This window comes from Nymphaea colorata, chromosome 5 (genome assembly GCF_008831285.2).
Source record: "Nymphaea colorata isolate Beijing-Zhang1983 chromosome 5, ASM883128v2, whole genome shotgun sequence".
Taxonomy (NCBI): Eukaryota; Viridiplantae; Streptophyta; class Magnoliopsida; order Nymphaeales; family Nymphaeaceae; genus Nymphaea; species Nymphaea colorata.
Window position 1 is genome coordinate 13,587,712 of NC_045142.1, and position 26,431 is coordinate 13,614,142.

General features: G+C 36.4%; 1 protein-coding gene across 2 annotated transcripts; it reads left to right on the top strand.

Annotated features, from left to right (window-relative positions):
- Positions 1-157: 157 nt before the first annotated feature.
- On the top strand, positions 158-26,431 carry LOC116254468 (phosphoinositide phosphatase SAC8). 2 transcript variants are annotated; one of them, XM_050077937.1, is made up of 20 exons: positions 158-568; positions 2,907-2,981; positions 9,411-9,538; positions 9,657-9,748; positions 9,883-9,940; positions 12,048-12,104; positions 12,749-12,780; positions 12,875-12,957; positions 13,030-13,136; positions 13,538-13,624; positions 13,699-13,776; positions 18,750-18,814; positions 21,092-21,190; positions 21,299-21,398; positions 24,709-24,811; positions 24,885-24,957; positions 25,286-25,379; positions 25,544-25,630; positions 25,813-25,879; positions 25,957-26,431. In XM_050077937.1, exons 1-20 carry the CDS (start codon positions 379-381, stop codon positions 26,082-26,084), a joined length of 1,803 nt encoding a protein of 600 aa, XP_049933894.1. In that variant the 5' UTR covers positions 158-378; the 3' UTR covers positions 26,085-26,431. The 2 variants fall into 2 exon arrangements, 1 of the variants encoding a protein (XP_049933894.1); XR_007573436.1 differs by lacking the exon at positions 25,957-26,431 and having other exon boundaries at positions 25,488-25,630.

The following is a 26,431-nucleotide window of genomic DNA, read 5'->3' on the forward strand; positions in this document are numbered from 1 at the left end:
TTTCATCGTGGAGACGATGGGAAAAAGGACGATGGGACGTGTAGCAGCAATATTGCATAAATAGGGAAGCAAAAAGAATTGCTCAAATAAGAAGGGGACATTTTGGAAAAAGAAGGCATTTAAATTACTGAAATCTACAAGGGCATAACCAGGGGGCGCTTCTCGTTGAAAAACTGAATACCTTTTCGTTTTTAGCTGGCGTCAGCACGGAACATCCAGTTCCATGGTCGGGGCCGCTCGCTGAGTTTGCTCCTATGGTGTATGGACGATCGGCTTGAAGGAAGAAAGGATGCTTCGCAGCAGAACGTTCCTGTTGGTCTTCCGTTGCTTATTCGACCCTGAACGACATTGATCGCCCTGTGGCCAAGGGAGAGGAATATGGAAGAGGAGAGACGGGATAAAAAGATGGAAGAGTCTTCGTCGTCGTCCAATCTCAGAGAACCTTTTAGATTGTGCAATGAAATGCAATTGCTGGAATTCCCGGACAAGTACGTCATAAGGCCAACGGATTCTCAATCCCTTCAGCCTTTCTGCATCGGCCGCTCTGACGGAGTTATTGGGCCCCTCGGTAGATCTTCGTTGCGCTTTTTTGTTGCTTTTCCTCTATGATAGAAATGAATGTTCATTTTATTTGATCCAATTGTTTCCGTGCCATTGAATTGGTTGTTCTCTCTCCTCTTTCGTTAACATAAAGAATTAGTTATGGCCGAGTCTATGTGAACTGGATATTTCACCTTTCCCCTCAACTTTTTGAGGTATCTAATCTGTTGTTTTCCCGGTTTATCTTATTGGTGTTCCTTCTTGAAAGCAAGGTGGATTTCAATTATTACGTTTTGGCCTATCAGCTACCATCCCGTATTTCGCGAATATGCAGGCCGTCATTAGATTCCGTGACAGATAAACCGGGCACTTCCATTTGCTTACAGCCAAATGCTCCAGCTGGTTCGACATGTGTAAAGGGGCATCCGTTTGTTGGTGTTCCGAGGGAGTCTCTCTCTCTCTCCAACGCGTAGAATGTCTGAAGTAGTGAGTGCAAGCGCTAGTAACCAAATAGGTGCTGCGATTAGTTCGGCTGTTGACTTTTTTCTTCCTTAGGTAAAAAAAATCATACCTGAAGTTTGGTAGATTTTAATTTAGGTTTTCTCCCTGAAGATTTTGGAAATCGTGGACCATAGTTAGATACCTTAAAACCTTGTCTACGTATTAAAACCTCATCTTACTGCTCGAAGATGGATAAGGGGCGGCGGTGGAAAAAAATTGATTCCATTATCATTGGTACAAAGGTGCGTTTATTTAGAACACATCTCTAACTTCGTTAAAGATTTGTCATTAAAAATCAAATGCTCCTGTCAAACGCTCGCTGGAGACGTGATCTTTTAGGTAGTTTATAACTTCCCGATAACTTTCAAAATTTATAAGCGCATTTCCTTTAGGCTTTTAAATATTTGCAACTGCTTGTTAATTGTTGGATCATTTCACCTGGGTTACACAAGTTCCTTACGAACAGCTAATGCCTTATCATAGTACATAACGTATAATTGAGTAGAAATTTGTAATAGATGATGTTCTTACCCTCCAAGCATCTCTTCCACCAATTCTCTTTCTTACGGGATACTAATCGTGGTTTGTAAGATAATTTTTATGTTCTTGAAAGGTGTGCGTTCCTGCACAGTTAATTCATTCATTGAAATTTAATAAAGAAAAATCATGACTCATAAAAACCAGAAGAAAGGAAGAAGAGGCAAACATGTTATATAATAAGTGACACAAAAATCACATGTAAAGTACACATATAACTAAATTAAAACATAAACAACATAAATGCATCTAACTAAATCAAGAGTTAACAACATAAAAGTGTCATCCATTAATTTTTTAAATTGCATACAACCTTAACATTGTTAACCACATTAAGGTGGATATCTGATATGAAGTATCGGCAATATTGCATGTCAAGCAACTGAAACTAATTTAATAAAGTATCTCACAACAGATGCTGCAAACTACTTGCGTGAATTGCACATCAAAAGTGAAAAGTAAATTGCACCTTTGTTTAAAACTGCCCAATGCTTCATCAATGCTTTCGAACATCAAAGTTGGTAGGTAGCATCAATGCAATACATCAAAATTGGCAGGTAGCATTGATGCTATCCCCTGGTTTTACCGTAAGGTTGTAAAGATGAAACTGAAAACATTTTTCAGAATTCAGACTTGTTTAGTTGACAAAGGTGATATTGTGAATTATGAAGATGTGCGAGTTAATTGGCCATGCATATACATGTGTACAAACAAATGCTATAATTGGTAATCAACACTTTCAAATGGACCATCTCCTCTTCTCAAAGCAGCTCATTTCTTAAATTTGAACAAATACATAATTTACTAAAATTGCTACTAGGCTGCCATTCTTAGTTTCTTCACGCATGGTATTGCAAGGACTGTGGTCAATTAGACGGTAGGGGATGGTTTGGAATGGGAAGCTGCAAACATGGACACTATCTCCTTGAGCTACAGTCAAATATTGTTTCAGTCTAGACTCTAGCCTAAACCATGACTTTATGCTTCTGACTGGTCTCACTGGCACATGTTAGCATTCCTTTCGTAAGTGTTCCAAAAACAGATATCATGCCTGATAAAATAACAACTAGCAACTGTAATATCTTTTACATAAAATAACAATTGTACTGCTTCTTATATTCTACTTTCATTGACTTATAGACAAGCTGTCCTCCTTTTCCTACTGCGCCTTTCATCCTATGACCTTGGCATGCAGACTCAAATATTTGTCAAAATATCTTTTCATTGCTTGTGGCATTAGCAAGTAAAGATTCTGTGTATTACCTTGATGAATTTAGTTGTTGCTTCATAATTAAACAGATTTTTGCTAATTGTCCATTGCAATGCAGACGACTTGCCTAATGGAGATCCATTGAAGATTCAGACAATCTTTGGTATTGTTGGAACAATTAGACTACTAGCTGGTAAGTCTTAATGTGTAAACCAAATGATTTATGTAAAGAAAGGTTCCTTATGCTTCCCACCTGGCCATTTCTGTTGAAATATTAGTATACATAAACTTGCTCTTTGCTATGAACATTGAGGTGCTTTTAGATGAACACACCTGCTTACTAAATGTGATGTTTCTTAATTATGTTTACTATCACATGAAATGTTTATCGTGTTAGTGGAATCATGCATTTTAATTGTAAGTTGATACCCATATATTTTCCAGAGTTAGTATTTCCTCAATTTTGCTGTTTAGTGTTAATTAGTACATTTTAGAGTTTTACCTAATGCTGCATAGGCCCACCTACGCTTTTGGTTTGACTCATTGTGGTAGTAACTGTAAGACTGAGTCTTTTAAATAAAAAGGGGAATAGTAGAACAATAGGTAGGTCAGGTCTGTCTCAGGAAATGGGTCGGGTTCTATTACTAATCTTGTATTCACTCAATATACTCTGGGAGGGTGACTCGAAAGGATTATGATGACTAATGAGATGAACATCCTCGTTGAGGAGAGGATTTGCCCTAATTTCGTGTTTCAGTGTGCGTGAGTGGATTCTAACCCTGCTCGTGTAGAAGCCTACTGTGTTAATGTAAGAATAAGACAGATTGTGAAGAAGCTAAATAGTAAAGTTATGATATTCATTAAATACTTGGAAGTTTGCTTCAAACAATCAAGGTGATAGCACTACCAGGATATCCCTCTTATACAGTATAATGGTCTTAGAACTGAAAATTGTCGAAATAGATTGATGCCTATCTTCACTCGTAAGAGCATCATGTATATGCCATCTTTATACGCTTTCATTTCTAAATTCTAACAGTGGCTGATTCATTATATTGCTGGATTTTCCATATTTTCTATACCTTTGAGGTGGAAGTGCATTTCTGTAAATCAGTCCCAATCTTGAGAATGCAAACACTTCAAGAGATACACTCTTGAAGATCCCAACACCTTCAATAGGTAAATGCACAACCAAACCTCAAACTTGAGGAGAAGATAAATATATTAATCTCAAGAGAAGAGAACACAAGAGAGGCCTAAAAGCCTTAACAAAACAAGGGACAACAGTCCCTTATTTATAGTACAATGTAAGGGAGAGAAGAAGGAGGAGTTGGCTGTTGGGCCAGCTCCAACGGCTAGAAATCTAGCCGTTGGAAGCTGGCCCAACAGCTAATTCCCCTTTACAAAATAAGAAAAAGTAAAAATAGAAAAAGAAAAGAAATAAAAAAGGTACATAAAAAAGAAAAAGAAACAAATAAAATAAAATACATAAACACCTATGCATACATAGATATTCATCTGTACAAATCATACATGAAACTAGATGTATGACATTATATATGAAATATACATATGTATACTTACATAATGTCTAATCTTTAAATTCTAACACCCCCCCTCAAACTTACAGTGTGATCACCGAAAGTTTGCCAAGAAGAAACTGAAATCGTGCTGAAGCAAGTGCCTTGGTGAAGAAATCTCCAAGTTGATATTCGGAAGGGACAAAGGACATATCGATTGTTCGGCTAAGATATTCTTCTCTCACATAGTGACAATCCATTTCAATATGCTTTGTCCTTTCATGAAAAGTATGATTGCTAGCAATGTAGATGACACTTTTATTGTTACAACAGAGCTTGGTTGTTTCATTTAAGTCAATTCCAATGTCCTTCAATAAGCTTTTTAACCATACAATCTCCATGGTGGTGGTGGCCATGGCACGATACTCTGCTTCAGTTGATGATAGAGAGACCTTATTTTGTTTTTTGCACCTCCACGAAATAAGAGAGTCACCTAGAAAAACACAAAAACCAGTGGTGGAATGCCTGTTATTAGAATCTCCACCCTAATCAGCATCAGTGTAGGCAATCATATTCAAGTTTGATGAGGAGGATAGAAAAAGTCCTTTAGTGATTGTGTGTTTGATATATCGAACAATCCTCAATGCGGCTCCCATGTGTACAGAAGTGGGTCTTTGTTGAAACTGACTTATGACATGTACCGCATGTGATATGTCAGGCCTTGTGATGGATAAATATGTGAGAGCTCCAACCAATTGTCGAAATGGAGTGGGATTTTCTAGAATTTCTCCATCATCAATCTTCATCTTTACTCCTAAGGCTTCAGGAGTGTCCACCACTTTGTCATCAGTGATTCCTGATCTGTTTATAATGTCATTAGCAAACTTCATTTGTGAAAGTAAGTATCCTTTTCTACTATAAGCTACTTCAATACCAAGAAAATAAGTTAGTTTACCCAAATCAGTCATTTCAAATTCATTCTTTAGAAAATCCTTTACCTGCATAATTCCGTTGGCATCATTACCTGTAATAATCATATCATCTACATATAAAAGTAATACAATTATACCTACAACAGTATTTTTAACAAACATAGCAGTGTCAGAATAGCAGGATTTAAAACCTTGTTTAAACATAACATTGCTAAACATGTCAAACCAAGCTTTTGGAGCTTGTTTCAAGCCATATAATGCCTTTCTAAGATAAAGAACTTTTCCTTGAGGTAAATCAAGCCCAGGGGGTGAATCCATGTATACCTCCTCATTTAAGTATCCATTCAAAAATGCATTTTTCACATCCAATTGATATATCGACCATTGTTTAATGGAAGCAATGGCAATAAGAGCTCTAACAGAGGTCATACGAGCAACAGGGGCAAAGGTTTCTTCGTAATCAATCCCATATTCTTGAGCATATCCTTTGGCAACAAGTCTAGCTTTATACCTTTCAAGTGATCCATCACTTCTAGTCTTGACTTTGTATACCCACCTACATCCTATTGTCCTTTTCCCTATAGGAAGAGACACAATGTCCCAAGTTTTATTGTCTTCAAGGGCTCTAAGTTCACTGTTCATTGCTTCAATCCAATGTGGATTAGTTTTGACTTCAAGATAGGATGAAGGTTCAACATGAGAGTGAATAGCTAATAAGCAAGCTCTATGTTTTGGGGAAAAAGACTCGTAGGAAACAAATTTTTGAGGTGGATGAAAAACTCTTTGAGATCTCCTAAGAGTAGGTTGAGACTCTTGGATGTTTTGTTGAGACCTTCTCTTATAAACTATAACTTCTCTTGGTGGAGATCTAAAAGGAGTACTCTCAACCTCATTTAGAGCATCATCATGTGAAGAAGGCAAAACGTCATCATCATCATCATCATTATCATCATCATCATCATTTATCCATAAAAATGAATAGTCATCTTCATGCTTGGTTTTATTTTCATTAAAGTCATTTTCTTCTTCTAAAAATATCACATTTCTTGAAACATACACTTTATCTTTTTCAATATCATAGCATCTATATCCTTTTTGAGTTTCGGAATAGCCAATAAAGACACATTGAATAGCCCTAGATGAAAGTTTGTCATTTTTGTCATTTAAAATGAAACATTTGCAACCAAAGACTTTGAATCTTTTATAAATTGGCTCCAAATTAAAAAGTTTTTGAAAAGGTGAAATATTTTCTAAAACTTTAGAGGGCATTCTATTAATCCAGTAAATGGATGTTAGAATCGCTTCAGCCCAAAAATTTTTTGGAACATTTTTTGATATAAGAAGAGCTCTTGTTGTTTCAACTTTCAAGAATATGTCTATGTTTTCTTTCGGCAACTCCATTTTGTTGGGGGGTTTTTGGACAAGACTTTTGGTGTATAACTCCCTTTTCCTTTAGGAATTCTTCAAATTCATTGGAAATGAATTCTCCCCCGGAATCACTTCTAAAAATTTTAAGATTTGCATCAAATTGAGTTTTGATCATGTTGTAAAAGTTTTTAAGATTCATAAAGACTTCCGATTTACGTTTAAGAAAGTAAACCCAAGCATATCGAGAGTAATCATCCACAAAAATGACATAATAAAGCAAACCACCTTTAGACATATTAGGAGCGGGACCCCATACATCCGAATGCACTAATTCAAAAGGTGCCTTTGCAACAAAATTTCTATTTCCAAAAGGTAAAACCTTAATTTTGGCTTTAATACAATCATCACAAGAGATCATTTCTTTACATTTCTCTTTCAAAAAAGGGATACAAGACATTTTTCCTAAACTTGAATGCCCAAGTCTTTGATGCCAAACTTGAATGTCACTCTTCTTGACTACATTGCAAGTAGGGTTGGAAAGATCCAAAAAATCAACATAGTAGAGATCATTTTTCCTAGAACCTTCCCCAATCGTCTTCTTGGAAAGATGGTCCTGTATCAAAAATTTATTTTGTGAGAAGATAATATCACATCCATGATTTGTTATTTGAGAAACCGACAAGAGATTTAAGTTAAGTTTGGGAATAAATCTAACTTTTGGTATTTTAAAAACTTTTGAATTAAAATTTTGATCAATATTCCCAACACATTTGATTTCAAGAGGAGTTCCATCGGCGGTTTTAACAAATGGGCAAGTTTCTTCCTTAGTGCATTCGGTAAGTAAAGAACTACAAGGGGTCATATGAAATGAAGCTCCGGAATCAAGAATCCAAGAGTACTTACTTGATGATGTAGATGCCACCGTTGCTCCGGAGATTGGAGAAGTCCCTCCTCCTTTGAAAAGCGGTTGAAGAGCATCAATAAGCTTTGGTTGGAGGGCACTTACAAGTTGGTCTAGGTAAAATCGATTGCTTTCTTCATACATTGTCCCAGCCACACTTGTCTTTTTATCAAATCTCCTCAATTTAGGACATCTAAGTTTAGTATGTCCTTCTTCTTGACAATGGAAACATATGATCTTCTTGTTGCCATTATTGTTATGCTCATAGTTTCGATTAAAGTGAGGAGGCCTATAAGTTCTCATATGAGCACCGGGTCTTGAGGTAGCAAGAACACTCTCACTTTTATCTTTGGAAAAATTGAGTCTATTCTCCTCCATTTGAAGTTCCGCTATGGCTTCATTCATAGATGGCACTTTATGCCTATGGAGCAAGGAAGTTTTGACTCCATCATATTCCGATCTAAGACCAAGAATGAATTTATAAAATTTCTCCCTTTGGATTTGTTTTTCTCTAACTCCAATGTCTCTTGGATCATACCATTCAGGTTCAAATAGAGCAAGTTCGTCCCATAATTGCTCCATTTCTCCAACGTATTCTTTAATAGACTTATCCCCTTGTTGGAGACTTGCAATCTTCATTTGAAGATTGCACATGTAGGCCACATCCTTCATAGTGTGGGTTTTCTTGAGGAATTCCCAAGCTTCATGAGCAAAATTATGTTTTGCTATTTGGCCCATGGTTGTAGTATCAACACAAACAATAATCCAAGTGATAATCTTGTGGTGTCCTATCTTCCACTCTTTCCATTTTTTCTCATATTCATTCATAACCTTGTCTTTTTCAACTCCATCTAGTTCTTGGGCTTTACCATCTATGGTCTTGGTGAGGACTAATTGAGGTTCACCTTTAGACCCATCAACAAGTCCCCATAGGCCTTTACTTCTAATAAAATGTTTGATAGTTTTTGCCCAAGAAATATAATTTGATGAAGTTAATTTAGGAAGAGGAGTAGAAGAAGTTCTTTCATCCATAATGTGTACCTTGTAAAGGAAACGTTGAGGTAGTGCTAGGATGAAAAACAGCCACACAAAATGAAGTGTTTGACGCGTCAAAGACTGCCACAATCTTCACCACCAAGGGAGCTTTATCCCGTCATAAATATCACCAAAAGAGGCCAGTAAAATAACAACACCTTCTTGTGTCAACTCAAAGCAGCAATATATCGAACACTTGGAGTGCTTCACGGCTCCAACGGAAGAGAAATACCAGGGATCTTCAAGCTTGAAAGACAGCAAGACAAAGAGCCAAAACCTTGCTCTGATACCATGTAAATCAGTCCCAATCTTGAGAATGAAAACACTTCAAGAGATACACTATCGAAGATCCCAACACCTTCAATAGGTAAATGCACAACCAAACCTCAAACTTGAGGAGAAGATAAATATATTAATCTCAAAAGAAGAGAACACAAGAGAGGCCTAAAAGCCTTAACAAAACAAGGGACAACAGTCCCTTATTTATAGTACAATGTAAGGGAGAGAAGAAGGAGGAGTTGGCTGTTGGGCCAGCTCCAACGGCTAGAAATCTAGCCGTTGGAAGCTGGCCCAACAGCTAGTTCCCCTTTACAAAATAAGAAAAAGTAAAAATAGAAAAAGAAAAGAAATAAAAAAGGTACATAAAAAAAGAAAAAGAAACAAATAAAATAAAATACATAAACACCTATGCATACATAGATATTCATATGTACAAATCATACATGAAACTAGATGTATGACAGTATTTATGAAATATACATATGTATACTTACATAATGTCTAATCTTTAAATTCTAACAATTTCGTGGAGTAGATGGTAAGGTTTATTTTGAAAGCATTCTAACGTTGGATATATCTTTGCACAGGAACATATGTACTTGTAATAACTTCAACAAAGCAAGTGGGGACATATTTTGGTCACCATATCTTCCAAGTGACATCATTGAAGTTCATTTCTTGCAATGAGGCTTTGAAGCTTTCAAGTTACCAAGAGGTTTCTTTGGAGTTCAAGCTATACATAAATCTCTTAGGATAAGACACTGCCAGCGAATGTTCTATTTCGGTTTGTGTTATAGTTTGCCAATTTAAATATTGTCACACTTTACATGCAGAAAAGAGATGAGGCTTACTTTACCACTTTGCTGAAAACGGTAGAATTGACTCCAGGATTATATTACTCATATGAAGTTGACCTGACAGTGAAGTGAGTTCGTTCATTTTGAAGTGCATAAGTCATCCATAGTCTTGATTGCATTGTATTTTACAAGTGAATGTTAATATAAAGTCTGAACTGCTCTCTTCATCAGCAGAATTTAAATCAGAATTATTGTTTTACAGTTTGCAAAGGAGATACAGGTTAGCTGAAAAAAGTGTGTTCAAACCACTATGGAAACAGGTATTATTCATGTGACAGATTTAATGCTTGATGAAATTAGTTGGTGATATACAAAATGATAAACTTATGACATGGAAACCTGGAACTAATTGTTTTTCCTTAGTCATCTCACTTTTTGGTCAGTATCATTTGTTCGATAGATATGATGCCCATAGGTAATTGGAATGAGGAACTGAAAAAGGCTATTTTGACATGCTGTGGTTTTGTGAAACTCCATGTACTTCTGGCGTCATCACACGGCAGGAAATATATTTTATTATTTTTTAACCTTTTCCACAAGAACATGCTTAGTTACACAAAATTTCTTTTAACAGGAGACGAAGAAAGAAAGTCAAATGACATAGGGGCCTGTTTAACCACATGAAGTTTATGTGTGTGGGAATTCTGGTTATGATACAAATCAAACTGCAGGAACCTACAGTTTTCAATGTCAGCTTCATTTCATGCTGTAAAAGTGGAAGCCTTCTTAATATCCCAAAGGAGAAGGCTTCTGGTATGCCAAATACATAATGTAGCAGCTTTTTGATCTTGCTTAGTACAAAGTTACAAACTAGTAACGCTTAAAAGGTGTATATCAGTCAGAAAGTAATAAAGGTCACTTTATTTATATCATTTAAAATGCATGGACATGTCTTATGAAAGGAGAGAGCCCATTATATATACACGTAGGAGAGCTTATGTAGCTTTTGGGACTTGGGAGAGCCCATTAAATATATGATGATGAGTCCGACTATAGGTAGTTCTGTGTATAAAATGCATATGTTATAAAAAATGGAATTTTGCCTACTCATATGGGTTAAATCTGAAATATATATATATATATAATATGTCATGATATGTTCGAAAATATCACGATATCATGATATTAATGAAAAAAATGGAAAAAATGCATGACATTTTTAGAACAAGGTAAAAATCAATTTATGACGTTTTTATCTCGATTTTTTCATTTGTTTTCTTTCATTTTTTTGTTTCCAATTTTTCAACTTGCTTCATTGTTTTATTTTCTCCTCTTTTAGGTATTTAATGTGACCTCCTAGATGTAGTATGATGCTTACTTTTGTATCATTTTAACTAGATATATTTTATGCCTTCTTATTATTTTCTCACTTATTTATTTGTCCCTAATGCTTTGAATTTTTTAGTGTTAAGAAAATTTTCTAGCTTTTCCTGGAAAAGCCAACTTTACTGAAAAGTACCCGACAAAAACCTTACCCATAATAGCCCGAGAATGATATTTGTGGCTATATATATATATATATAATCAAACATTTGGCTAGAAGGATTAATATTTTGGGTTAGAAATTTTTAGACAGTTTTAAAAAGTCTGTATTTATATAAATATATGTAACACGTGGGCATTATGGAAATAAAAACAGAAACAACCCATCTCAGGGCTTTGACCAACAATATAATTTTCAATAACTTAGCACATTATTTCCACATTGCAGATTAAATGTCCATAATTTCTCTTCATTTTCTCTTATGTTCCTACAGACATACAACTCATTCATCGCCTGAGAACATGTTCCGCAGTACGTTTCTCTACTTCACTATGCTTCTCACTATCAAAGCATCCAGAGCAATAAATCAACCTAAGAAACTAATGAAGTATGGAACATCTATTTAAGAAACTAACAGTGTGGAACATATATTTCCAAACAAGAATGGATTACACCGATGGGGTTAAAGAAAACTAGAAATGCTACATAGCAAGCACATGATATAAGTTGTTTATGAAAATGAGCTATTTGGTGTACTTATGACTCCTTTAACAACAGCAAGCTCGAGTCAAAGTTAAGACCAAATGCACACCAGACTCGCACAAATTTCAGTGGCTGCAGTTGATGGCATCTGACACAGTTCTCATTGAATTTGGCATGTTAGAGCTGCACCAGCAGCCAAGGGTGTGACATTGATGTGCCGACATCCTTGAAGAGCTTGTTACAATGGTTGCAATTGAACACCAAATATACAAACCAAACTTTCCTTTCCTAGTAGACTAAACCAGTGATTAGAATGTTAATTGTCAAACCATATGCTTACCCACCTTCCCAAAAATTAAATTCGGGAATTCTTTTAACAGATCATTGAATGCTCCATGCAGGCTGATCCACGTTATGTCTGGAATAAAAGTTTGATGGAAGATCTGATTGAAGCTAAGGTATTGCACATATTATATGGTCTTTATACTCAATGAGACAGAATAATAGTATGACCTATCTGCACTATCTCCAGTATTATGCTAAGGGCTTCATCGAGAAACAACGGTTACACATTCTTCCTACAGAAAAATGTACTTGTGCTTGTTACAAACAAAAGAAACATACAGTGTCAATTTGCAGCACCTATGGCATTTATATTAATCTCCTTTATTCACAATTGATAGGGGAACTAAATAGAAGTGGAGATGGCTGAGCCAAGCCTAGACCTTTGTTGTCCTTGTTTGGCTTAGTACATTGTATAATTCAGCTTCAGTGTAAAGTACCTGTTTGACCTTTAGTTGCTCTAATTCAAAGCAGGCTTTAAACCTTGTCATTTTTGCTATAAGTGTGTTCAGCATTGTGTTTAAGTTTTAACTCCGAAGGAGCAGGAATCTAACTAAAGTATGCGATTGGGAGCCTGCGGTCGTGTAATTCACATTGTGCTTTAACGGTTTGCTCCATTCAACAAGCTTGATATTTACTCAATCTAGGGCATATAGCTACCAGATCAGCTCATAATTTCATGTTTTTCATGATCATTAATTGTCTCCCTTCTATGCATTTCAGCTGACAACTTTTTGACAACTTTTTCTCTTCTGTGCAGCTTGATGCATTTATCATTCCCTTAGTCCAGGGAAATATCCTGATGATTATTTCTTGGGAAGTTCTTCACTAGCATTAATGTTTAATTTCGTGTCAAGATATGATTAATGTTGGACTTAACAATCTCAAGCTTCCAGCATATTGAATTTACACCAAAAAATTCCCCTATCGTGATTACTACAATTTCAAGAAGATGCACAAGACGTCTGGGTCAGTGGCCTATTGATATGCTTTGCTTTTTCAAATGATGCATTTCAGCATTTCATTAGCTTGTATTTTTAGGTACAAGAATGTGGAGAAGGGGAGCAAATCTAGAAGGCGACACTGCTAACTTTGTAGAGACAGAACAAATAGTACAATTTGATGGTTTGGTTGCTGCATATATACAGGTAGTCCTTGTTTATTTTGAGTGTGAGTGTATGACGTGTGTTGGTTATGCATTTGCATGTTCGCATGATTGTTAGCACTTTTTGCTGATCTAGACTTGGGATGAAAGAGCACACGTTTGAGTTTTTGCCCATCAAGTTTTTGGTGTTGTGTTTGTGCATGGATAATGTAGCATTAATGTTTGTTGGAAGATTTTCCTGTGCACTATTTCTAGATAAAGTTTTCCACCATTTTGCCCTGATAGTGTAAGAGAAAAGGATTAAATCTTCTTCCCTATTTGTGATGGGCAATAATACATGATGAAAATTAGATTCAGCCTTTTTTCAATTTTATAAGCAAGATGTGCCTATTTGAGCTACTTAAACTTTATAACTCTACTTGCTATGACTGTTTTTTCTTATAGATTCGTGGGTCAATTCCTCTTCTTTGGGAGCAGATTGTAGATCTGAGTTACAAGCCAAGGCTCAACATAATTAACCATGTCGAAACAGTATGTTGGCCCTTCTTTTTCTTTAGCTTGTGCATGATTCATTTATTTGTGCTAATACACTTAACATTTTGCAGTCAAAAGTTGTGGAACACCATTTTGTTGATCTTGCACAAAGATATGGATCAATCTTGGTTATTGACTTGACTGATAAGGTAGGCTTACTCAACAAATCTGAGATATAGTCTGTATGGGTGTCCAGAAAGTGGAACTGTAGATTTATTTTTTTGAATAAAAGGGCAATCAACCTAGGCTTTGTGACTTTGAAATAGCAAACTCTTTTTTACTTTTTCTCGCTCAGTTCTTTATTGGCTTCAACTTTTACTACTCTGCTGATGTTAGTGCTTGAGAAAGAGGTCATGGTATGCTCATATGAAGCACAGCCTAGTACCTGAAGAATTTATGCAGTGTGGTTTAGTGATAGATGGGATCCTAGATTTGGATCTAGTTAGGCTTTAGATGTGGTTTTATTTGATATTGATGTTATTTTGGATTTGGAATTTTGGACCCTTTTGTTTAGTGGATTCAGGATCCAATTCTGATCTAGGATTTAAGCCTCCTAAAAAGGTTTTTTTTCTTTTGTTTTAGGCTAATTGTTGATTAAGAAAAAACCATATTTTCCTTTGCATTTGGTATCAAAGCCCAGGTTGCCTCCTCGATTTCCATGATGTCTGGGAATCCAAGGGACGATCACGTGTTAGAAGAGGTCTGCCACCTCCTTTATTGCTGCAAAAGGCTCGCCAACTACCTCCGACCCACCTACACCTCAGCGAAGGTGGTAGTGGGTCCTCCCACTACTAGGAACGTTCGTCTGATCCGTTCCCAGAGGCTGACATGGGGCTGGGGTAGAGGTTGAACCCACCCACCATTCGGGCTGCCGTCGGGCCGAGGCGGTCCCCAGCGATAACTCGCCGGTTCCTGGTGAGCTGCTGGTGGCTCCTTGGGGGCCAGGGCCGCTGACTCTTTGATCGGCATCAAGACTCACCTGATGCTCCTGTACCTAATGCATAGGGAACATCAGCGGGGACCCAACGCCCTCCTGGGTCAGACTGGGAGCTGAAACCCGTCGGGCCGGCCTGGGTTCTATTGTTCCTCCAAACTGGGACGGGTTTCTTGACCCAGTTCGACTTGTTCAGGCCAATTCAGGGCCTTTGGAGCCATTTCTTGGGCTTGAGAACCATAATTTGGATCCTTAACCCCTTTCCAAAGCCACTTATAGTGGATTGGGCTCATGTCTACCCTTGAACTTGATCTTGGGCACTTGCCCATGTCCAGATATGTGATCCCAAAACCACTCGTGCCAAAATTGGATCCCAATGTTACCCCCATTTCACTTTGAGCTAGGCTGGGACCAGACTTACCTACTATGGACCACAACTCGAGCTCCTACCTTGGCTCCCATCCTCTGCAAGGCTTGATTTGAATTTCCAACTATCCTTATTGAGATATGACCAATAGTTAGGGGACTCGAGGTTCGGTTCCTCGGGCTATCAATACTTGCATCATCCCCACCTACACCCTTAATTTGTTTAGGCCACCCATTTTACCTTCAATCAAGCCTCAGTTATTGTCTTGGACCCTACTGAGTGCCACACATTGACCTTGGACCAACATAAAACCCAGACTCTCTCCATAACCCTCATACCACACCCGGTCAGGTGTGACCAGCTGTACCACAGGCACCACCCGGCCACCTGTCCCTTTCAACAAGATTGCCAGGAGCAGCTCAAGGATGTCAGTTGCAGTAGGGGCAGACTCATCAGGAGTGCCCGCAGGTGAGGACAAAGGGTCGATCACCCCAATAGCATGCCGACTATGGTGACAATGTGTTTGAGATCACAGATTTTGGAGATGAGGCGTTCTGGAACAAGCACCCTCGGTCAGTCTTTTCAAATTGATTCTTCAAAAGATTTTTTGATTTGACTAACTTAAAATTTATCTCTTCTTGAAATGATCATATCATCATCAATATACACTATTATAATGTTTTTTACATCAGAATTTGTAACAAAGAGAGCAGTGCCAGTGTAACTGGAGGTAAATTCTAAATTTTTCATAGCATTACTAATTCTATCAAAGCTAGCTTTGGGAGCTTGTTTGAGACCATGTAAGGTTTTCCTTACACTAAGAACTCCTCCTTGTTGAGTTTTAAGGCCAGCAATTTCCATGTAGACTTCCTCATTCAAATAACCGTTCAAAGAGCGGTCTTTTGTAACCATTTGGTAGATGTTCTATTTTCTAGCAGCAGCTATGGAAATAACGGTTCAAATTAAGGTCATCCTAGTTACTGGGGCAACTTCCATATGCTTGAGTGTAACCTTTAGCGACTAACCTATCTTTATATCTTTCCAAGGTCCCACCATTCTCAGTCTTGATTTTGTAAGTCCATCTTGAACCAATTACTTTCTTGACCATAGGTAAGTCTTGAATTCCCAAGTGTGAGAGTATTTCAAAGGTTTTTGCCATTATCACAGGAAAACCACGAATGTCCCTTGAAGAAGAAGATTCAAAAGATTTAAATGATGACTTCTAGACGAGAACAACATAAATCTGCATGTTCTCTCTCTCTCTCTCTCTTCTAGTGATCATTTCCTTCCTTTGAAGATCCTAACATTAAAAGTGGGCGAGCTCGACAGAAAAATTAGTAAGCATAGAGTTTGGACATATAAACAATGTATTTTTTTTTTTAATATTAGGAGCAAACAATTGTGAGACAAATTGATTGAGGATCAAGGAAGTAAATGATAGCATTTCTACTGTGAGAAAAAAAATGGTGGGTTCCATCTCTAATCACAATATTATTTTTACTGGAATAACAAGGTAAGTTTGTGAGCTTATCAACATCGTCTTTTAGATGAATTGCTGTCTAGGTTTTCTCTCCCTCAGAGTCCTTCCTAGTTTTTGCATGTATTGTTTCCCTCATTTTGAGGATAAACCAGCAATCAATCTTGATGCGTCCACTTTTTATTATTGCAGTTGCTGCATTTAGTGGCATATTTGGTGTAGAAAACTACCTGTAACCTCTTGTCCATACTGTTAGCGCCTAGCGGTCTCTACATTCTCAAAAATTGTGTCCTCCTCAACCTCAACCATAAGTCATCCTTGTAGGTAAGACCGTATGCATGTTTCACAGTTATCAACATCGATGCCATTTAAGCTCAACTTATATTGATGAAGTTTGATAAACAGATCTTAAAAATTAGTCAAATTTACCAAACATGTGAGAACTTTGGCAATGGACACAATGGGTTTCCCATAGATGTTTGGAAAGAAAGTCAATAGAGAACTGAGAAGAAGAGTCAAAGAAGATCTCTTGAAGAAAGGGGCTTTCCTTGGCGATTAATCACAGATCTCCTTGGGTTCCAGCCTTTTGAGTGTAATGTGACTTTAGTACCATGTTAGATACGGAACAACAATCATTGAAACCTATGTTTGCAAGAAATATTGAGAAGAAGATGAAGGGGATGCAGAAGAGTCATGGCTCTATGTACTTCCTTGTCATAGACCAAAACATGGAATAATAATACTCCTATTGCAAGAATAATATTACAGTTATTTCCACATATATACACCAAGTTCACATGACATCATGTGGATTTGGATCATGACTGAGTCCAGATTCAACACGTCTTATCAATTGCATGTTAGTTCATGGCTGATATATTTTCTTTATTTTCTTTGACATGTCCATTTTCAAGTTGCTTTGTTTGACATCTTTGAGTTTGTTGAATGTCTCACAACATCTAAGGACAAACTTGCTAGGTTGAGCATTCTGGAGACTGTTTGTTTGATTATGTGTAGGATTGTAATAGTTAGTAATCCTTTGTAGATTTGCAGTACTGTGTTTATTGAATAAGATGATGTTTCTTTCACTTAAACTAATTAATTGTGTTACCAAATATTGAGTTCTTTCTTCACTTTCTTTTTGTTGAATTCTTTCTTTCTTCAAAAGAACAGATTAAGGAATTTGCTTGAGTTTTATTTGTATTATTTTGTTTGAATTTATAGGAAAGAATAGTTAGTATGCCTTTATGATTTGCAGTATGGTGTCAAATGAATTACAAGCACATTCTCTTTTTTTCATGTTAACTAGTTTATTTCTCCATAAAATATTTTGTTTTTTTGAAGGGGACTTTCATGTAGGAATTTAATTCCATTGGTAGGAAGAAAAGAAAACACATTTTATGTATAGTAAATGTTTACTTTGAATCATAGCCACAAATATCATTTTGGGTTTTTATTGGTGAGGTTTTTCTAGGGTCCTTTTTGGCAAAGCTGTTTTCTTGGGGAAAATCTCGGAAAATTTTGGCATTTTTTAAAAAAATGAAAAAATTCAAAAGATAAGGTAAAAAGAATAAATAAATGAAACCCTAATCGGAAGACATAAAAAAATATCCAAATAAGATGATAAAGTTGATATTTTTATGATGTTAAAAATGATGATAAATACTGTGCTTGAAGTTTAAGGTTTAAATTTTACTGTACAAGGGAAATTTAAACTCTAAAACAGAAGTAAATGGAAGTAAATCATGCATTGCGGGCTCCTCTGTTGGCATAAAGTGGAAAAGTATTGTGCGCTGGAGGAATGATGCATTGTGACCTCCCTCTTATGTCTAAACCAAATGAAATAGTGAAAATTTCGCTGTGAATGAAAAATAAACAGAAAAATATGCTATAATCTCAATAAAAACACAACAAATTATTTTCACATTTTTTTTTTCAAATTCTCACGTCTTTTAACATCATTTTTGTCAATTTTTTTTTGTTTATGTCGTAATATTTTTGAAAATGTCACTACTTGTGGCTATGCTTTGAATGCATACTAATATACATATATGCATATGCTTATGTATACATTAATGTATACATTTATTATGCACTTATTTTTGTCAAGTTGTCCACGGTGAACTAAAGTATAACTGTGCACCTTAATTACTTAACTTATGTTGCACGTGAGTTTAAAAATTATAGGAGCATGTGGAAGGGCCACATGCTTGTATTTGTAGATGAATTACTTATGCTGTTCAAGTTTATGAATATCCAGCCACACTCTACCAAGGAATTTCTCTTAGTTTCTTTTGCTTATGGTGGTGTAATTAATTTTATTTTATTAAATTAATACTTGCAGAGTGGAGATGAAGGTAAATTGAGTGCTGCATTTGCAACAGAGATGGAAAAGCTTTCCCATGTGAGGTGATGACAAGTGCACATTGTCCTATATTGAGCAGTATACATTCTGCAACTAAGTGGCAGATAGATGTTTGACTTTATTTTGACAATTCTTTGCCTAATTAAAAATGTGGGGTGCAGAATGAACATTGTGCATTGTCAGAGTAGGATTGCACAATAGGTTGCTAATTCTCGATTATATAGATGAAACGAACTGCAGCTCTGCCTAGTTAAAATGGACAGCTTCATCATGTTAGTTTGCCAGCCTGTCTAAAGAACATATTGTTAAGATGGAGAACATGTTTGGATCCGGATCCAGATCCAAACACATCAGGTTGGGGAATTTTTCAGGTTTGGGGTGCATGTTTTAATTGAGCATGTGGTTTAGTTGTTTACTAATGGCATGTTGTAGTTTGTTAGTCTAGGAAAGGCACAGTTTTGTTCTGACTTCCAAGTGTAAATTTTTGTTTTCATAGATAAAATTAGGGTTGACAGCTCAATTAGCAAAGGCGCCCCTCCTTTTCCTGTATTATTGTCCCCTTCTCTATCTTTTGTGCAGGATTAAGGCTGTGGTGATTAGATTCAACTTGATATCACAAAAATTAGGGTTTGACATTTGTTGGGAGACCTAGGAGAAAATATCACTCGATCTTTATTGCTGTGTAATAATTAGAATGCCATCGACATAGCTTTTGTTCCTATCCATCAGTCATATGAAGCATTTTGAGATAGATCAACACCAAAAGGTCGAGAATAAAGAAACCGAGCCTTATCATGTTTGGACATAAAATCAACTTGTTGATTTAATCACTAAAGGATTGATAAGCCATCACTTCTGTTGTTTGGGATCAAGTTGTCCATGGTCCAGGACCATGTACAACTTTAGGGAGGGTGTTAAGATGGAGGTTGTGTTTGGGTTTGAGTCTAGATACAAACATGCCAGGTTGGGGGACTCGTGAGGTTTTTAATTGAGGAAATGCTTTAATTGTTTACTAATGTCATGTGTACTTTATTAATGTAAGAAAGGGGGCAGCTTTGTCCCCAAGTATAAATCTTTGGTTTAATATGATCAAATTAAGGTTGAGGTTTCTGATTAGCACAACTACCCCTCTTTTTCCTGCATTCTCTTGTCTCCTTCTCTATCTTTTCTACAGGATTAAGGCTATGGTGATTAGATTCAACCTATTATCACTAAAATTTCACATATGATGTGTTTGGGTTGATTAAGTGGTGATACAGCTCAAAATAAGTAGGATTTTTAAACTTGAAACCATAAGAGGTATTGGTCTTGTCTCAATTTATATGTCAATTCATAAGGGTCAATATATCTTTTTGGGCATTTGAGAATATCAATTTCAGCCTTGCCTCAATTTATTATGCAAGGAGGAAAGAATTAGGAAGAAAATGATGACAAGGGGCTGCCGCAACTAGGATTGATACAGAATTTTGATTATACAGCCTGGATGAGACAATATCAACCCTTGGTCACGTGCGTCACTACCATTTATCAGATTTTGAGTTCATAACCACAACGACATGCTGCAAGATGAAACCAAGAGTGAAGATGAAGAGATGTCAAGGCTGCTACTCCAATAGTAGGAGACATGAGCCCTAATCTCTACTAATATTTCTTAATAATACACTGGACAAAAAGCAGAGTGCAATTTGCCCTTTTTCTTTACAGCTTTTTCCCAAAAAAAAAGAAGGAAAAAAAAACTGGTTCTGCATGGTTGACCCAGTTGGGCACCTGCTAGGCATGTTAGGAATTTGACGAGGTAAGTTGCCTAATCAATATTGATGCCACCCAGAGGCTAGGCACAATTAGGTGCCTGATTAGTCACACCTTTAACTACGAAGGTGTATATACTATACACACACACACACACACATTACAACTTAACAATTGCCTACATCCTTTTGAATTTCTAGTGTACTTTTTTTGTTTTGTTTTCTGTTCTGTTATTTGCACAAGCTTTACTCCATCTGCAATGATAAGATTTGAGGGATTGTACTTCTTATCCAATAAGTATGTATTTGACAAAGTTAATTTGACCTAATCTCTACCTTATCCAATAAGTATGTATTTGACAAAGTCAATTAGTTTCAAGGAATATGATTGCTCGAATACAATATGTTTTAGGTGAATTAGTTTTTACATTCATCTAGCTGTTTTCTTTTTCTTGTCAAGGATTTGATGCGCACCTATCTCCAACTGTTGTACACTATCTCACACTGTTGTACACTGCAGGATTAATGTACTAATTCATGTTTGATTCCAACATAATTGTGCATCGTGTTCAGGTATGTTTCCTTTGATTTCCATGACATCTGCCAGAAGGAAAATTTTGACAACTTACAACTTCTATATGATCAAGTTGCTGAAGACATAGAGGATCAAGGGTAATATTCTTTAGTGTCTTAGCAGCAGCATTAAGTGATTACCTTTTATTTGCTTTGTGATTATTTATCTAGATCCAGTAATATAATATGTTACTGCCAGCTGAGCAGATATTTCTTAGCAACTTCAGGGAGGAAGATTATTGCAGAGCAGCAAGGTGTCGTCAGGACTAATTGCATTGATTGTCTTGATCGCACAAATGTTACACAGGTATGCTAATGTCTTTTTTCTGGAAATAACAGAAATGATCAGGGATGCAGGCAATAGATTGGAGGGGATTGATTATAGTGGCTTTATAATGTGACCACCTGTCTTTCGTAACAAAGAAATCTTATAATAAGTTGAAAACACTTTTACTATTGATATTCCATTGACATTGGGGGAATATGCTACTTCATAAATCGTGGAGATGTCATTATGCCTGGTGAACTGGCCAAACAAAATGAAGAAGGGGTGTTTAGGAATTGGCTAAATCTAAACCAAATAAATGCAGCAATATGAGCCAAGCATGAGCCATTAGGAAACCAAGTTAGAGAAGCCAAGATTGGGCTTTATATACATGCATCAACAAACATGTCTATATGTATTGTTGGGAGTTAGCCCTAATCCCATATTTATGAGGGTTAGGATCGACTAAAGAAAATTACAAACTAACCTACCAAGGATGTAATAATAATAAAGTAACTCCCTGCAATTTTTATTAAATAAGTAAAAAATCTCTAAACTACCCATAAATAACTTTTGATACTCTCCCTCAAGCTGGAGCATAGATGTTAATCATACTCAGCCTCTTAAGATAAAAAACAAAATCAATGATGAGAATAGGCTTTATAAATATATCAGTTACTTGATCTTTTGAAGTCACATGGACTGTAGATTTCTTCCACCATGTCTCAAATATAGTGGCAGTCACCTTCTATGTGTTTGGTTTTCTCACAGAGAAAATACATTGATTTATTGTAGAAAACATGGATGTTGGGTTCTAAACCATCTACCATTCCAATGAAGCCTAGAGTACATTTTCACGATAACTAGTCTGAATTGGTGGACAGTAAATCTTATAGATCGTTGATTTGGAAACTCCTTTATGTAACTATAACCAGGCTGAATATATCCCTTACGGTTGGCGAATTGAGTCAGTTTATGGGCAAGTCTAACAAAGTCAATATATGGACAAGTCTAATAAGGTGCATTGGAATGCAACGATGATGGTTCTGAAATATCTTAAGTTCTCACTTGGTAAAGAACTATTATTTAAATGGGCAACATCTTTGAAAGTATAGGTTTATTCAGATGTTGACTACATGGGGTCTATTGATGGGAAGTCCAGAACGGGCTTTTGTGTTTTTGTTGGTGGAAATTTTGTATATTGGAGGAGTAAAAAGCAGATTGTAGTTGCTAGATCCATTGTAGAGTCAGAGTATAGGGCTATGGCCTAGACTACGGCAGAGATGATGTGGATAAAGTCCACAATCATAGGTTTGGGTGTTCCCTGTAGTCTTTCCATGAAGATGAGATGTGATAATAAGACTGCCACCTATATTGCTGACAACCCAGTGTTCTATGAGAGATCCAAGCATATAGAAGTTGATTGCCACTATATTCAACACATGGTGGAAGAATGAGTTATATTTACAATCCATGTGACCTCAGAAAAACAAGTGCTCGATATATTTACAAAGCCACTGCCCATCACTAGTTGCTGAACATGATTGACATCTAGGTAGTGTAGAGGTTTTTAGTAATCTGGTAAAAGTTGCAGAGAGTTACTTTATTTATTATTGTGTATTTTGTAGACTTAGTTTGTTATTTTTTTCAGCCTACCCTAACCCTCATCAATATGGAACTAGGGCTAATAAAGATCAAAACTTTCTTTTCTCTCTCAACCTTGAATAATCATACTATGTAGAGTCATAAGATACAATATTATATCAATCAAAGAAAGTGATATGATACATCTTCGTATCTAGATAGGGTTGTGTTCCACAGATCATGCCATAGACCCTATATTGTGCAAAACAAGGGGACATGCGCTGTTTTGGTATGGCGTCAGAGCATGAAAATGAAGGTCCCTTTTTTCTGTTTAGATTTTAAAGATTCTAAAACCATCACTTCCCTTCATTTCTAGACACTCTTGGGAGATGACTGGGGGGGGGGGGAGGTGTTCTTGACAATTTGAGGGAGAAATCATCAATTTGTGGGAGACAACATTGATTTGAAGGAAGATTTGTGTTTTAAAGGTTGATTGCATTTGAAGAAATGGGTTTTGATTTTCTCCTACAAAATGTATAACATCTCTCACTTTCATTGTTGATTTTTGTTTTTTTCTAAAGGTCGCGTAGATTTCCTGTTTTCTGAAGATATGGCTTCAAATGTTCCTAGATGAAAATTGTGCACAGGGGTGAAGGAGAATGATCAATTAAAATTTACTTGTGAATATTGCAAAACTCAATTATCAGGAGGGTTTTTTTGGTTAAAGCATCATTTAGCTGGGATACACTCTAATGTAGTTGCATGTATGGGTAGTAGAGTATATATATATATATATATTAGGAGGGATTTTTTGGTTAAAGCACCATTCAGCCAGCAGATTTCAATTTTCCTATATATATATATATATATGTGTGTGTGTGTGTGTGTGTGTGTGTATACAGATGCAAGTATTTGCCAGAAAGTTGTATGCCAGATTGATAAGGACTAGGCTAAGCCGTTTGATCTAATTAGATTGATAAGCTCATATAAAATCCACTTGTAGTGCTCCTGTTCTTGCCCCTCCCTAGAAGGGGTGAAAACACAGGCTGTGTAAATCACAGCTGTGTTTCCTCTGCATGTAATTCTCAAGCTTGAACAAAACAATGTATTTGTTTTATTTTGCGGGTTTGAATTTGGGTTGTAAATTTTTCAGGCTTGGGCTGCATAAAAGCTGGTTAAATGATCAAATTGCAAGAGAATGCTCTTTAACAATGGCTACTAATATTGAAATATGCTTAGTTTTTGAAAGTGCAAAGCCAGTTTTGGTTGTTAGAATCACCAACCATATCCAAATATAAAGGCTAGGGATTATGGTTTCTATTCAATGGAGCTTTTGATGTGATTTAAGTTGAGATTCGTGCAAGTAAACAAGAAATGGTATTCTGGCTCTCTTGTGCATAAAGTGGCCTGTAGGATCTACAGACCCTTCTATATTGCTTGATTTTGTGCATCTTCTAACTTGGGTAATCTGCAATCATTTCATTCACTATATGCCCAAAGAATAACGATTTGGGTACATTTACTTGTCTGAAGCACTGGAATAAGTTTTCATTTCCATGAAGCTTTATGTTATAGTCAGCTCTACTTAACATTTGTGATTTTATTTAAACTATAAGTTTCTGTTCGCTGGTTACTTGGAATGGACTTGAATAGCCTGGATGTTAGTATCACACATACAACACAAATTTTATCTCTTGAGAAATCCCTGAATAATATCTAATTGTACTGGTTTGATTGTGCCTGACGTTACTATTTTATTCTTTTGTAGTGCTTCATAGCTGAAAAAATTCTAAAGTTGCAGCTGCAAAGAATGGGTGCACCTTTGTCAACAGATAGCGAACATAATGATATGCTTGAAAAATTCAAAATATGTATGTCTTGATCTAACTGTTGTTTTAAGAAGTACTTTTTGCATCTGAGTCTGATGTCTGTGTACCTTCTCAGCATGGGTTGAACAGGGTGATGATATTAGTCTGCAGTACTCCGGTTCACATGCTCTAAAGCGTGATGTGGTTAGGTATGGCAGGTTTCTTTCTAATCCCTGATATACTCAAACTTGTTGCCGCAAGTAATTCTCAGTCTAGGCTAAATTTTGAGGGTTAATGCTTACAAGAGGTAAATACACAGAAGAATATGGTCTCATAATAAGTGCTCTAAGGCAAAAGAAGACATAAATAATGACAGTTATCAATGACCTAATCTTCTCAGAGAACTGCAAGGAAAAATGAAAAATTTATCCCACTTTGTATACAACAAGAGGCTGGATGGCCTATAACTTGCCGATGGCTACAGTTTCTTGTCTATTTTTCCCTGAAAAATCTGATGCATATTCCTGTGCTCCTCAGATATGGAAAGCAAACTCTGCCTGGCTTGATTAATGATGGATTGAATTCCTTGTCACGTTATTATTTAAACAATTTTCGTGATGGCGTCCGTCAGGTATGCTTACTCTGTTCCTACATTTTATTTTCCTTCTATTTACTTACCAACTGTTTTGATCCAAAAACTTATGGTGATCTTTTTTTCTTTTTTTTTATAACAAAGCAGTGGTTGCTCACAATTACTTGTGATGATGTGTTGTTACTTGTTAATGAGGCTCTCAGGATGCTATGGATCTAGTCAGTGGCCATTATGTGGTCAGCCAAAGTGTTCCTTCTCCCTTCCAGCTGAATGGGTTTGAATCACTTTCGGTGAGTTATCATATTCCCCCTTTTTTGGCATGATGTTTATGTTTTCACTGGCAATATTGTATGAACTGTCATTAGTTCCATTTTATTAACGAGACCTAGTCTGTTCAGCAACTCTTTTATGAATTTTCCTGAATTTCTAGTTGCTCTTCTGTGACATAGTTTCATTTTTTCACATTTCCCAGTATCTACCGGTAGCATCAGCCATACTTATCGGTGGTGTTACATTGACATCTATTACACTTAATCAAGGTAATGCCACTTTTAGAATTATTCGTTTGAAACTTTGAATTTAATCCTTTTATTGACTTTGTTGTGCTTGCAAGCAGCTGGACGAAATGCACCACACTTCATTTCTTCAGTATTCTGGGCTGGATTGACTGCTGGAGTGATGGCTTTGGTTAAAGCCAATGGGAGGCAGTTCTGTTCCAGGCCTCGGTTATGTGGCCTGTTATAGCAGCCCCAGTATACAAAACCACATTATGTGCCCTGCAGAAACATTTTTATTGGTGAGGTTGCTTCAGCTGTGAGTCTACTTCTTTTTCTGCCAGGTGAGGCCTGGAGTGTTATAGAACCGTTGTCACCACGTGTAACTGCTATCTTTTCTATAAATTAGGTGAAGTACAAAGTAGATACCAACACTAACATTGTTTACTGAGAACTAGAAGCAAGCATTATCCCGAAAAATAAGCAGCAGATTTGATTTTTCAGCATTTTTTCTTGAATTGCATGGCTGTTATTTTCTATGAATTGTAAATCAAAATGAATTTAATAATTTTAGCACTACCCTATTTTGGATCTTTA